Below are 13,463 nucleotides of genomic sequence, written 5' to 3'. Positions count from 1 at the left end.
ACAAGTGCAACACACACTGTAGAACTCTTACAAAGCCTCTTCTTCCATCATTTCCCAAACCCCACAGAGAATATAAGGTGAGGAACTGCCTGCAAGAGCTGAATCATGTCTTCAAGCACAAACATTGCTATTAGGTGACTAAGGCCTAAACACCCATCTCTATTTATTGCAACTGATGCTGTTATTAAAAACCAGACAGGTCCCTCCGCAGCCCCTCGTGCTCTCGGGTCTCTGTGTGCTGGTGAAACACTGCAAGAGGCAGCTCGGAATAACGGGGATCCTTTGTGTAGCATCCAAAACACGTTGGAGACCTGGGAGTGCTTTGTGCTCACAGAGCATCCTGGCTGTGGGGATAAGGGGCATCTCTGAGCCTTAGAATCAGACAGGTGAATCCATGAGGGCACAGGGAATGCCTCGTGGAAAGGGAGGTTGTGCCAGGTGGGTTCCACAGAGGGGTTCTCACCTGTCTCTGGAGCAGCAGGCAGCAAGTGAAAATTTGAGAACCTGTGGGAATCAACCTGGCTTTTGGGAAGAGCCTGAGAGCAGGGTTAGCGTGGTGGGCATGGAGAGGGGTGTCCACCCTGCCGAGAAGGACATCTAGGGCAGGCTGAGCTCAAGCTTTTACACTTGAACAAATTTATATTGGGAAACCCAATTTTCCCCGGATTTTCCCCCTCAATCCCATCCATCCGCCCTCTCCTGCTCCATCTCCTGAGAACGGTGCGTCATCCAAAGCCTTCACATTTTCACTAAGTGAAGTCGAGCAGAGCTGAGGGAAGCCAGGCTCTGCTCCCCCTTCCAAATGTTCCCAGCATTGGGAAGGAAGCCAGGAGACTTTAGGAGATGCTTTAAGGAGCTGCAGGTTCAGCTGCTCCCCTGCAGCACCCACTGCCTGCCCCAGGCTTCTCCTGCTCAACAGCACCCTCCTGGCAGCTCTGCTTTGGTCTTTGGATATCACAAATCATGCCCTCTCCAAAAAATCAAACCCCAGCACCCTTCAGCCTGAACACTCACAGCTTTAGGACAGGTCAAGTTGCCCAGAGCGTTACATACCTGCTCCTGTAATGAGGTTTGCTTGGACATAAAATTTAAAGAAAATGTGAAAACATCCCACAGAAAGCAAATTCTAGCCCTGTGGCTCAGGAAAACCTGCTCTCCTGGTTGACTGCATGATTTACACCCCCAAGACTGTGCGGGGTCTCAGTGCAGCTGTAGGAACAGCGTTCCTACCCTCACTGACCTGACTTCAGCCATTCCAGGCTCCTGAATTCACCCTTCTCCAGGAAACTCTTGGATCTCCCTGGGATCAAGGATTTCCCCAAATGAGCTTCACGTCACCCATCTGAAAAGTGAGATAAGGTCACACATGAGCTGCTGGGTGTTATGTTTGCCTGAAACCTGGGTTTAAAGGCCATGGAGGGACCACCCCTAGGCAAACCTCCTGGAGCTGAGGGACTCTGTTATTTTCCCCTTCAGCAGTCTTTGCCTTGCTGTTCCTCAGCTTCCTCTCAGTGGGAATCCATCAGGCTCTGTGGATAAATAAAAACCCACATCCAAGAGCTGCCTGTGCCCTGGCTGGGCTCAGGGAGTGTTAATTTTCTATTAACTTGGTATCAAAGTTGCTGCTGCCACCACAGAGCAATGCTAAAGGAATGACTTCGGCAGTGCTGCCAGCACCATGCTGGGCCTAATTGCACTGGGGATGATACACATGTGGGGCTTATTGTTATTATTATTTTATTATTCTAAAGATACTCAATTTTTAATGTAAGAGGTTTCAAACACTGGCATTTATTTGCTGATTAAATGATTTAGCTGGAGACAGAATATCTTCAAAGAAGGATATTTTTTTCCCCCAGAATGGGTATCTGGAGTTGCAGGGCTGTTTTACCGTGCGTGAAAAATATTTCCTTATTAGCCTTTTATTTCAGGGCACACATTTAATTGACACTTCCCGTGCTGACAGCTCACCCAGCTTCAAAGAACAACTTCTGTGAGGATTGCAGAGTGTGAGGCTGGGCCGGATGAAGCTGTGTCCCAGCTGACACACAAGCTCTGGGGAAGGAGTTTTCCCTCTTTCTGGAGAGCCTGAAGCAGAAATCCACACTGGGACCTGCACATCGTGAATGTTTTGGGGTTTTTCAGTGGGGTAAGATGAACTTCCAAGCTGTGAGCAGATTTTGGGAACCTGGTTTCTTCTATAATTCCTCTATTCCCTCTATCAACACAGCTGGGAGAGCTGAGCAGCTCAGCAAGAGCTGGGGATTAACCCTGGACCCCTCAAGGCAGAAATCAAAGCTCTTCTCCATCTCCCTGGGACATTGGGCTAATCCAGGCTGCCCTAAGGACGCTCCAGGGAGCCTTGCAATGGCCCAGCCAAGACAAACCACAGCAGTGCTGTGTTCTCCTTTCACCCAAGGCTGCAGAACAGAAATGCACCCTGACCTCTGAGAAACCTTTTCAAAATTGAAAAGAAATCATGATCTCCCTGCTCTCCCATGGAGGCTGGAGTTCCCACAAGGCTGAAACCTCCCACGTCAATCTACCCCTCCAACAGCAGCACTGCCATCACCCAACCCTTCCCTGCCCTCCCAGGGCACTGCTGGGGACCCACAACCCCCTCTCTCCTCAGTGCTGCACAGCCCCACTGCCAAAGCCAACTCCCCCCTGCTGACACCTCCATCCTGTTTGTGGTGTCTTTGGCACTTCCCCCTGCAGCACTTCCAGGCCCCTGTGGCTCCCCAGCCCCATCAGCTCCGGCACAGCCGTGGCTGAGCCAACAGCAACACAGAGAGGTTCTGGAGCAGCCCAAGGCAGAGCCTGTCCAGGAGTAGAGCCCCAGGTGCTGGAGCCAGCCTGGCCTTGGGGTGTCCTTCACGACCCCACACAAGGCAAACCCAAAAGTTCACGCCCAAAGCTCCAGATCAGGAGATGCAGAGTGCTCAGCGCAGGGGTCAGCTGCCCTGGACTGGGGAGCCAACACCACAATGGCACAGCTGTGGAAAACACAACCGCCAGGGCCAGCAGCAAAGCAGCAGATTAAGAACAGACTCACAACAGTACCAGGGATTGCTTCCACCAAGTGAGCCCCAGAATTTGCTTGACTTATCTCTCAGTGTCAGAAATTAATAAAGGGAAAGGCCAGGGTTTTGTTTGCTTTGTGTTTTCTGTGGCTGCAACACGATCAGCCCCTGGGATCACCTTTCCTCCGCCCCGGCAGGTGAGGTGGAAGCCACAGGCTGCAGATACTGGGCAGTAACTGGATCCTGCAGACCCAGATAGATACAGCCACCGCCAGGAGAAACCGCCCAGAGAGCCCCTGCTGCAGGGACAGCTCCCAGCACCATGCAGGTAAGTGCTTCAGCCTTTTGCAGCTTTCACAGGATGGGGGTTGGAAGGGACCTTAAAGATCATCTCATTCCATCCCCTGCCATGGGCAGGGACACCTCCCATTAGACCAGGTAGCTCCAAGCCCTGTCCAACCTGGCCTTTCCCTCCGGATTCTTACCCTGCCAGCTTTCCCAGGGCAGTGTCAGGCCAAGTACCAAAAGCTCTCCTTCAAGGACTTGTATTAACTGGCACCTCAGGCCTTCTGTAACAGGTTAAAAATAGTCAGAAAATATTGATAGCGAGTCATTCTCTGGTACTTCCACACATGGATGCACAGAACAGCTTTCAAAATGGTAACGTCCTTCTCAGTTTGGGATCTCACTGTGCCACAAGAAGTACATTCCTTAAGTTTCTAGGAAAAAAAGGAGCCTCACACTAATAACACAAAGACCACAGTCTAGAAGTTGTGATTGCTTTGCATGGATATATTGTAAAATGAGGGAAAGCCTTTTGGTTTGAGAGGCAAGAGAATTCAGTGTCCACGTTCCTCTTCCCCAGCTGACACTCTGCAGGCTCCGCACACACCAGTGGTGCTTCATCCTCTTCAATGTCTTGCTTTTCCACGTGCTGCTTTTTGGGGCAGATTTGCTGGAGCAATACTTCCTGCATTCCCTGCCTCTCTCTTACACCGACGCGAAGACTCTGGAGATCAGGGAGAGGGCCAGAAAGCTGGATCTGGATCCTCTGAAGGCCAACCTCTCCCACACTGGCAGCAGTGCAGCAACATGCTCCAATCAAGAGATATTTCTGCTCATTGTTGTCTGCAGCAGCCCAGAAAACAGGACAAGGCGCAACGTGATCAGGCAGACCTGGGGCAATGTGACAGGCTCCAGGGGTTACAGCGTCCTGACTCTGTTTGCTGTAGGAAAGGCAGCTTCAGCAAGCACCCAGCTGGAGATCAATGAAGAGGCTCAAGAGCACCGAGACATCATTGAAGGCAGTTTCATCGATTCCCCCGAGATGCAGACGCAGAAGATGCTGATGAGTGTGGAGTGGACGGTGACTTTCTGTCCCCATGCCAGGTACATCCTTCACACAGCCCAGGACGTCTTTGTCGGCGTTCCCAGCCTGGCTGGGTACCTGCTGAGCTTAACGCAGCGGGAGGACATCTACCTTGGGAGGGTGGTTCATCACGGAGTGCCTGACAGGGACCCCCAGAGCCCGGGCTTTGTCCCCATCCATCAATACCCCGAGGAGTTTTACCCGGATTTCTGCCATGGCAGCGCTTTCCTCATGTCCCAGGACGTGGCTCGCAAGGTTTATGTGGCTGCCAGGGAGGTGCCACTGGCGGTGCCCCCCGCTGCCTTCGTAGGAATCTGTGCTAAAAGAGCTGGAATCGCTGCCAGGCACAGCTCCCGCTTTTCTGGGGAGAAGCACATCAGCTACAATCGATGCTGCTATAAATTCATTTTCACCTCTTCTGACATGAGAGAGGATGAGCTATTTAAAGACTGGAAGGAAACGAGCGATGGGGAAGATTGTTCCTTACTGGAAACCTACTACAGCCTGGTGTCCTGCAAGGTTCTGACCTACATTGATAAGTTCAAACAGTTCAACTTGGATAGGATCAAAAATGAGGTCCTTCATTTTGTCAATTAAGGTTTAACTTCTGCAAAAAGAGTCTGGATTTTCTTTCATCAGCTGTGTTATCCTGTTAACATACAGTACTAAGGATGCCCTCCCAAAGTTTGCTCTTTTCCCTTCAACAGCAAATGAATTCTCACTGTTACAGCGTGTGACAGAGCAGAACTGGATGTACTCTGCCTAAGTACCTACAAGTGCATGCATGAAAGTAAAAAGGAGTATTCCAAGAGACTTTGTCCATATCCAGGGTTTTTCAGACTTCTGAGTCTTCAAAACTCCTTTTTTATCTGAGTGAGGCATCACCTACTTCCAAAGAATTTTGTAACTAAGGGGAAGCTTTCCATCCACAAAAGGAGCTGCCTCTGAGCAGGCTGGGTTACAGAGAAACAGAGCAGCTCCAGAGAACAGCCACTGAGCCACCCTGGAAATCCCTCAAGTTATGCTGCTTGTTAACATCCATCAAGTGACGAGATTTGGTTTGGGGTTTTTTGGTTTTTAAACCAAATGTTCAGCATGTTACCTCAATTCTCCAGCATTCCATTTCTGTTTTTTCCTCAGTTATCTCCACCTGTTACTTCAAGGAGGGGGTGACAAAAACAACACACTTCAGTTTTGTCATTTATATCAGATACAGCAGCAGCATGTAATCCATATGGCAATGTACAGCATGGGCAGGGAACTGCATGTGAGTAATAAGGGGAAAGTGATCAATTAATCAATCAACACTGAGCTCAAAGCTCAATAAAATAAAGCATATGTGTATACATAAAAAAATCCCCTCGTTTGGCATCTCTGCACATTCTAAAATATTGTCTTTGGCAAATGTACCATGCAAAGCAGATGCTAAATACTCAGCACACAGAGTAGCCTTCAAAAGCACCAGCTGAAAACACACATGGAAGAGGCTCACAAATTGCAGAACAGGTTTATATATTGATTTCTTTTACTGACATTTCAGCATATGGCTTGCACAGAGCCACCAGCACACAAAGCCACCTAAAATAACAGAGCTGAACTGCCCAGAACAAGTGCAAACTAAGGACTTCTACACTCTTTTCATTTCCTTTTTAGTGCTTTGATGTGTTTGCTGGATGCAGGATTCACAAAGCTCCCGTGCTCTCTGCAGTCACGAGACACTGCAGTGCATTTCTCACTGGCAGATGTTTATTGGGCACATTTAGGATAAAAGCAGCAGCACTGGGATGTAGGATGACAACTCTGGTACATCTTGGGTTGTGAGCAGCAAGGCACATCACCTCCATTTAGACAGCTTAGCAAACATTAAGGGATCCTCCCCAGCTCCTCAGAGCCCCCCTGGACTCCTGGGCAGTATTTCTGGCAGGCAATGCCAGCTGCACCTCTACCTACCACAGGCAAAACCAGAGTTACTGCATGACAAGATCCTCCTGCTTCCCCTGGCAGCACAGGGATGTGGAGTCAGTTCTTTCCAGAGTCACAGCTGGCTGACACATTACTAAAATAAGCCCCAAAGCAGTAATTTCATGTTTTATTCTGCTCCCCCCAGCTACTCCTCAGACGTATTTCTCAAACAGAACAATACAAGCCTTTGATATACAGTACCCCGTGGTCTCTGTTTATGGACAAAGACATGTCACACGTCACTGGAGTGCCCAGCCAGTCCTGATTCTCCCTCACAGTTCTCACATCTTCAGAAGAAGATTCCAACTTCCTAAGATGCCACATTTCCATACTCCTAGTTCATTCACTCCCTTCAATACAACAGCTTCACGTTCTTCCCCCTTTCAGTCTAACTCAGGTAACTAAAATACTACATTTCTTTAAACAACACTTAAAAAATTGTATCTCTGTTAAAAAATAGTGTAAACAATTCAAGATTTGGTTCTGAAGTAGCCTTGTAGTGCTCCAGCCACAAAACTGAGCTGCCATCCCACAGCACAGCCAACAAGGGAGACAAAGCTCCCAGGTGGGTTTGATCCCTACAGAGTGCATTGGTTTGTTTGTAAAAGGGCTAAAAGCTTTTTTTTCTTTTTTAAATCCTCAGCAGAAAATGTAAACAATATTTAGGATTATTTATTCCAGCAAGACTCACATCCAGCAGGTTGCAAACAAGAGAATCCAGTCCACACTCCCTCATGTGGACAGGGTCACTGGCTTATTCAGCAACAGGATTCTGATAGAACAAAGAGAGTGCTCCATGCAAGTGCCAACTCTGACAGGTAAAAAAATGAATTAAAAAAGAATAGAAATTATGGCAGCATCTGAGGTTACAAACCTTGAGGTGTTTTGGTGGGGTTTTAACTGAACTGTAACCTACTGAGAAAACACAACAGAAACTCCAAACCCAAGAACAATTTAACCAAACGCTGATGAATTCTGCCAAATAAAACACAGTCAGTAGCTGGTAAGTGCTCACCTGGGTTACCTGTCTCATGAGACACAGAGAGAACTTCTGCCGTGACATTTTAGGGGGAAATATACAACAGCTTTTAATTTCCTCTCCTGACTCATCTCAAATAGAGTCAAAATATCTTCACATTCCTTTAAAGAGACAACCTCCAGTGTGGAGAGTTTTTACACCTTGTACCTCAACACCTGTGCCAGGAATATCTTTTGCAAGAAGGGGACCCCAGACACCAAGGACATTATTCTGCTCCTTCCACAGCTGTAGTAGAAACTGCCTTAACATAATAGGGGCCCTCGTGCAGGTAAGCCCTGAGCCTCAGGTAATACTGATTCCCAAAGATCTCTGCAATGGTTTTGGAGTTCACCAGGGCCTTCACCAGTTCGTATTTAGCATCCTTTGAAGCTTTGTCAGGCTCCACAGATCTGTCCACAACGTACTCCACAAACCCTGGGCTGTCCAGCATCAGCTTCTGGGCCCATGGTTGATTTGCAATGGCCTAAACAGGAAGACAAAAGACATGAGAGGGGGGAAAACATATTAAAACCCCAAAAAAGCAGTTACACAGTAAGGTTTTCGGTACAAAGACAAGGAACAGGGAAAATTAAACGAGATATTCATTCCACCAGTGGTTACACAACCAGCACTTGAATCAAGCAGCAGGGTTTAACCCTGGAGAACAAGTACAGCTCAGTGCTTATCTTCAAAGTTTTAAGGGAATTATCACAGCAGTGCCTCTGCTATAGAAGCAGCACCTTAGAGCACAGCTGTTGCCTTTTTTCCCCCTCTCCAATCTAGCAGAAATTAGCATTACAGACATGACGTGTCTGCTGCATTATTTAAACGGGGAATGCAAGTGGGGCACGAGGAAAAAAGCCTTTTTCTGACCACTTCTGGGCTTTAACCAGAAGTTTGTGGCATTCACTTCGACGAACTAAATAAATAAGTCTGAGACTGAATGGCAGCACAAGTCACTCCCTGATCTTTAAAAGCAGAAAGCACTCACAGTGAACACCCGCAAAGCCCCGCAGTGGAGATCAGGGAATGGCTGAGTACTGATGCTCCTGAACAGCTCCAGGGGCTGGCTGGACAAGGATGTGAACCAGGATTCAGTCATTCTTAAGAGGTCCTCTGTCTGCTGCTCTGGCTACATAAATGACAAAAATGAAGGAGTTTGACTAGGATTATGAAAGACTTTCAAATTTTCAGGATGTGTTCAAATGTTTCACTCCCTCATTTAGAGCTACACTGTTAACCCAGATCCCTGGATCCAAAGAACGCTACAAGGACTGGAGCAGTTTGCCCCTACCCCTTAAGCACAAGGATATGAACCTGTTTACTCTCATTCCCTTGTCAATGAAGTCTTGACTTCATGCTTTATTAACATTTCAGAACACCTGGCTCCTTACAAACAAACCCAAACCTTTAAGCAAACAAATCAGGGAATTTCAAAACAGTAAATCAGCGACTCAGAACACTGAAAGCACCACAGCCACCCAACCTAGAGGCTGCAAAATGTCTTCTCACAATTACTCAGGTGTGTGATGATTTCATTCTTGGAGATTTGAATCAAAAACAAAGACCAAAACGCCAACTTACAGGCAAGTAAAGCAGAGATGAAATCGCATCCAAGCACCGAAGCCGTAACTCAGTGGGGGCATTCTTGGCCTGGTGCCCTATTTTGCTTAAGAGATTTTGAAATCTACTTCCTTTCAAAACAAAAACAAAGTGCTTTTAATTAATTCAGCCAGATCTCTACAGGAATACAGTTACCCATTATTAATGTATTCACTAGGTAAAGGAATACATTTTTCAATTCCTTTCAGTATCACCCCAAACCAATTAAACCTTGTATTATACTGAAAAGTTTTATTAAAGAAAAGAAAGATACTAACTAGTTTTCTGTAAAACCTGTTTGCCTTCCACATTTGATCCCAGGATTCCCAGCGTGTCCACAGCCACTCCAATCATGGTTGGATCCTGACTTTCTGCCATTTCAAAGACTTTTTCCATAAAGACAGGGTATCGCTCACAGATCTGCTGGGGACTGTCCACAATAGCCAGATTGCCAAAAAATTTAACAAATCCTGAGAAAACAAGACCAAAAAAAGCACTGAGTGGAAGAACAACAACTTCAGCAATGTCAAAATTAAATGTACGTTAGTGTGAGACTGATTTGTTCCTGAACATGTGTTATTAAGTCTGAATAGTGTTGGTAAAAAGCTCAAAATAAAGACAGAACTAAGCAACAAGCCAAATATTTTGACTGTTGCTTAATTCATGATGTTTGTATTCCTAAAACAGGCTACAATAACACAAACTTTAAAGCTACAGCACAGCCTGTCCAGATCTTACCACTATTACTGAGGAACATTCCTCATGCGTCAGACTGTCCTTCAGCATTATTTAAATATCCAATATTTTATAGATCCAATCTAATATTCAAAATTTCACCTGAGCTTTCAAAAGAGAGGTTTAACAGTCCTGTCGATTTAACTCATTACCAAAGCAAGCAGCAAACCCTGGAAAGAAGGAACACATGGTGTCACCTGGCAAGTAGAAGCTGGAGAAGGGATCTGACTCTGCCCCAAGGATGATGTTGGAGATTTTGTCGATGACTCCTTGCTGAGCCAGGTACTGCCGCCCATGGGGGGTGTGGGCCAGCGAGGTCACCATCTCTATGCACGTGGCCCTGCAACACACAAAGTTATCTGGGCTTATTTCAGTGGGTTTTGAAGTAGTCAGTGATTAAAAAAAAAACCCCATACCCATAAGACAAAATCCTAACAAAAAACCAACAAGTGACCCCAAGTGTCCAACACTCCTCCAATCTCATTCAACTCTTTAGATCTGTGGAAGAATTTGAAGTGTTTCTATCACAGCCAAACCTCACAATTACCACCTCACACTGGGGCAACTCCCTCTTGGCTCTCAAATTAAGGTATAAAGCATTTTACACTCAAGGCAGTTTAAGAAGAGGCAGATAAGAGCATTTTTCTGAGAAGGGTTTTCCAAGAAACACACACAACTACGTTTTATCAGAATATTAAGAGTTTTAACAATGGGGGAAATCTCCTTGGCAAACTCACAACATACCTGACCAGCACATCCTCTCCAGTCAGCTCCCCAATTAACTCAGGGATTAACCCACTGTTTGCACAGTAATTCAGAGACTCTGCTGACACTGATGAAATCTCCACAATTAACTAAAAAAAAGCAAAAAGGATGGTTTATAAAAACATTATAATAATTCACAGTGACAGCCAAATACATCCTACAGTGCTGATTAACCCTGTATGTATTAAATATGGAATTTAATCATACTTTTATCATTAACCCAAATCTTTGCCTGAAGCAAGTCCAAAAGGAGTTCCAAGTTTGCAGCACATGCATCTGACTTCTACTCACAATCAGCTTTTCCTGTGCTATTCCCATTAAGCTCTAGGATGGCTAAGTTGTATAATTTCTCCTTTGACAAACATCTTAGACTGACAGCTAGCATCTCTCTAGAACTTTCAGCAGCACTTCACATCCAAAGGTTAAGAGACTACAAGAATTATTTTACTTTTATTTTCAGAGAAACAAACACTTCAAGGTGTCTTTAGTAATTCTGTGGAGCCCTTCCAATGCCTTAAGCACTACAAGTTAGAAAATAAACAGTAATTCACACTTCTATACCATAAAATGGGAAAGAAGTTATTACATCATGAGAGCCCACACTGCTGTAATCTTCCTACTCCTTTCTAGTTTTGATAAAACACAGACATGAAGAGAAGTGTGTAAAGCAGTGAGAAACACTGATTTAAAAGCCATAAAACCCAGCCTGAGAGCCAGCAGAGAACCCCCCCACCTCATAGACTCTGTAGCGAACAACGTCACTCGTGGCCATCACATTCCTCAGGTCACTCAACAAAGTGCTCCCAAACAAAGCCTCCAAACCCTCCTGGCTCTGGGCTATTCTCGACAGAGATTTGATAGCCTGCAAGCAAAAACAGGAGCTTGTTATGAAAAATGAACAAAACCACCCAGAGAAGAACAGGCTTAGCTCCAATGTTCTCTATGACCTTATTAACTATACCTGTGCATTTAATTTTAACTATAATTCAATTTTCACTGAGGAGAGCTAGTTATGATCACTGTCATCCAACTACCTCAGCTAGCAGAGGGATGGGACAATAAAGTCACGTTTACCTCTTTAGCCACTGCAATTTTCTCTCCACCAATGCAGTTTATGATCTGCCGTAGCAGCTCGGGGCTGTGCAGAATTTCTGTGACAGCAGCTGAGTCTTCAACAATCCTCCCAACCTGATCACAGGATTACAGAAGATAACATTAAAACAAGCACTGGAACAGCTGCACAGAAAGCCAAAATCACCATTTTTTGAGCTTTTTGGATTAAATCTCAACTGGCCAACAACTGCTTTTAGCTGAACCTGAAACTTCCAAAAGTCCATCCCAAACCACAACACCCCACAATCCTGTTCTTTCAAATTAATGCAACAAAAGTTCCCACAGCCTGTTTGGTGTTTCCACAATCACATTTGAAGTATCCTGAATATCAAAATGCTGCTGCTTTTAGTTCTTAGAGCACCTGCTGTCAGTGCTGGCTTGGAAAGCTTTAACCAGGACACGTAGCAAAAGTTTTATTCACAAGTTGCTTTTGTCAGGACATAGTTTTATACATTGTAACTGACATATCATAAAGCATTATATACACACTGCACGGTAATTATCCTAAATGGCACGGGTGTGGAAGGACACAATTCCTGCTTTTATCACAAGCTGAGGCAGAAAAGAGCAGATGGGGACTAACCCAGAGCTCACCACAGAGCTCTGTCCCCTCCTCCTGGAAGAAACCCTGTACCTGCGACATGGTGAGGATTTTCACGGAGTCATCGGGGTGGAAAAGGCCCTTCTGCAGCTCTTCCCTGAGGTTCTGGATCACGTAAAGGGGATCCAGGGCCTGCAGAAGCCTCTCCAGGATAGAAACACACGCGGACACCTGTTCCCTGAGCGGGACGGAGACAAAACCGAGCTCTTGAGTAAAGGGAAACCGCTGTGCCACCTCCCGCCCCGAAACAGCCCAGAGAATGAGCCGGGGAGGCGGCAGGAATCCCCCGCTCCGGGAGAATAGCAGCGAGGGCCCGGCGGGGCCGGTGAGGCCCGCGGCACCGCGCCGGAGCTCACCGGTCATTGACGCCGAGGAGGCCGAAGAGCGCTACCAGGTGGTGCTCGCCGAGGCGGGCGCGGAGGGCGGCGGGCGGTACGGCCTGCACGGCGACCCGCAGGGCCCGCAGCTCCTCCAGCGCCGCATCCCGCCGGGCCGCCCGCTCCAGGAGCTCCGCCGCCGCCTCCGCCATCTTGGCCGCCGCCGCCTCCGCCATCTCCCAGGAGTCTCGCGAGAACTCACGTCGCCCTTGGCAACCGCCGGGCGGAAGTATCGCGAGAACTCGGGTCGGCCTTAGCAACCGCCTCGCGGAAGCATCGCGAGAGCTGCGGCCGCCCTTAGCAACCGCCGCGCCGTCGCTAAGGGCGCCCTTTGCGTCCGCCGAAATGTAAACAAAATGTCCGCGCGCCACGCCCCCCTCGGCTCCGCCCCATTCGGTGCGAGCGGAGAGGGCGTGGTCCCGTGGCGGGCGGGGCGCGTCCCGGTTGGGGGCGTGGTCCCGTGGCGGGCGGGGCGCGTCCCGGTTGGGGGCGTGGTCCCGGTGATGGGCGGGGCGCGTCCCGGTTGGGGGCGTGGTCCCGGTGATGGGCGGGGCGCGCTCCGTTGTGGGGGTGGTCTCACCGCGCTGGCTGGGCTCGCACCCCTGAGGCGCGCGCTGGGGTCGCTTTGCGGGTCGCCGTCTCTTGGAAAAACCGGGATAAAGGGCGTTGTCGGGGTTCGGGAGGGGGAAGTGCTGATCCCAGGAGTGCGAGGACAGCCGGTCCCATCCCGGTGTTTGCCCGGGGCAGCTCCCTGGGCTGCGAAGAACGTGCCACCCCCCGATGTCTTCAAGCTGAATTTTCTCACCTTTTGCAAACAAATTGATGCCGTCACATAACTTCTACAACAGGAGCTGCTTAATAAAGAACTTTGTGCTTCCAGCTCTGCGAAAGATTACAT

The 13,463-nt window shown here is 47.8% G+C and overlaps 2 protein-coding genes across 2 annotated transcripts; one reads left to right on the top strand and one right to left on the bottom strand.

Annotated features, from left to right (window-relative positions):
* The first annotated feature begins 3,345 nt into the window (after window positions 1–3,345).
* On the top strand, window positions 3,346–5,205 carry LOC116454501 (putative UDP-GlcNAc:betaGal beta-1,3-N-acetylglucosaminyltransferase LOC100288842). The gene is made up of 2 exons (XM_032131196.1): window positions 3,346–3,351; window positions 3,889–5,205. The coding sequence occupies exons 1-2, from the start codon at window positions 3,346–3,348 to the stop codon at window positions 4,987–4,989; spliced, it is 1,107 nt and encodes a 368-aa protein (XP_031987087.1). The 3' UTR covers window positions 4,990–5,205.
* Window positions 5,206–5,579: 374 nt separating this feature from the next.
* On the bottom strand, window positions 5,580–12,756 carry PSMD5 (proteasome 26S subunit, non-ATPase 5). The gene is made up of 10 exons (XM_032130764.1): window positions 12,545–12,756; window positions 12,222–12,366; window positions 11,549–11,662; window positions 11,208–11,336; window positions 10,454–10,563; window positions 9,907–10,049; window positions 9,253–9,444; window positions 8,957–9,066; window positions 8,364–8,504; window positions 5,580–7,856 (listed from the first exon to the last, which is right to left on the bottom strand). The coding sequence occupies exons 1-10, from the start codon at window positions 12,739–12,741 to the stop codon at window positions 7,599–7,601; spliced, it is 1,539 nt and encodes a 512-aa protein (XP_031986655.1). The 5' UTR covers window positions 12,742–12,756; the 3' UTR covers window positions 5,580–7,598.
* Window positions 12,757–13,463: the final 707 nt, after the last annotated feature.

Source organism: Corvus moneduloides, chromosome 21, assembly GCF_009650955.1.
Source record: "Corvus moneduloides isolate bCorMon1 chromosome 21, bCorMon1.pri, whole genome shotgun sequence".
Classification (NCBI taxonomy): Eukaryota; Metazoa; Chordata; class Aves; order Passeriformes; family Corvidae; genus Corvus; species Corvus moneduloides.
This window is presented reverse-complemented; position numbering and strand designations above follow the sequence as displayed.

Coding starts and splice junctions, on each gene's coding strand:
- PSMD5 (XM_032130764.1), bottom strand. CDS start 12,741: ATGGCGGAGGCGGCGGCGGCCAAGATGGCGGAGGCGGCGGCGGAGCTC. Junction 11,663..12,221: donor AAATCCTCACCATGTCGCAG/GTACAGGGTTTC, acceptor TCCTGTGATCAG/GTTGGGAGGATTGTTGAAGA. Junction 9,067..9,252: donor ACAGGTTTTACAGAAAACTA/GTTAGTATCTTT, acceptor TTGTTTTGAAAG/GAAGTAGATTTCAAAATCTC.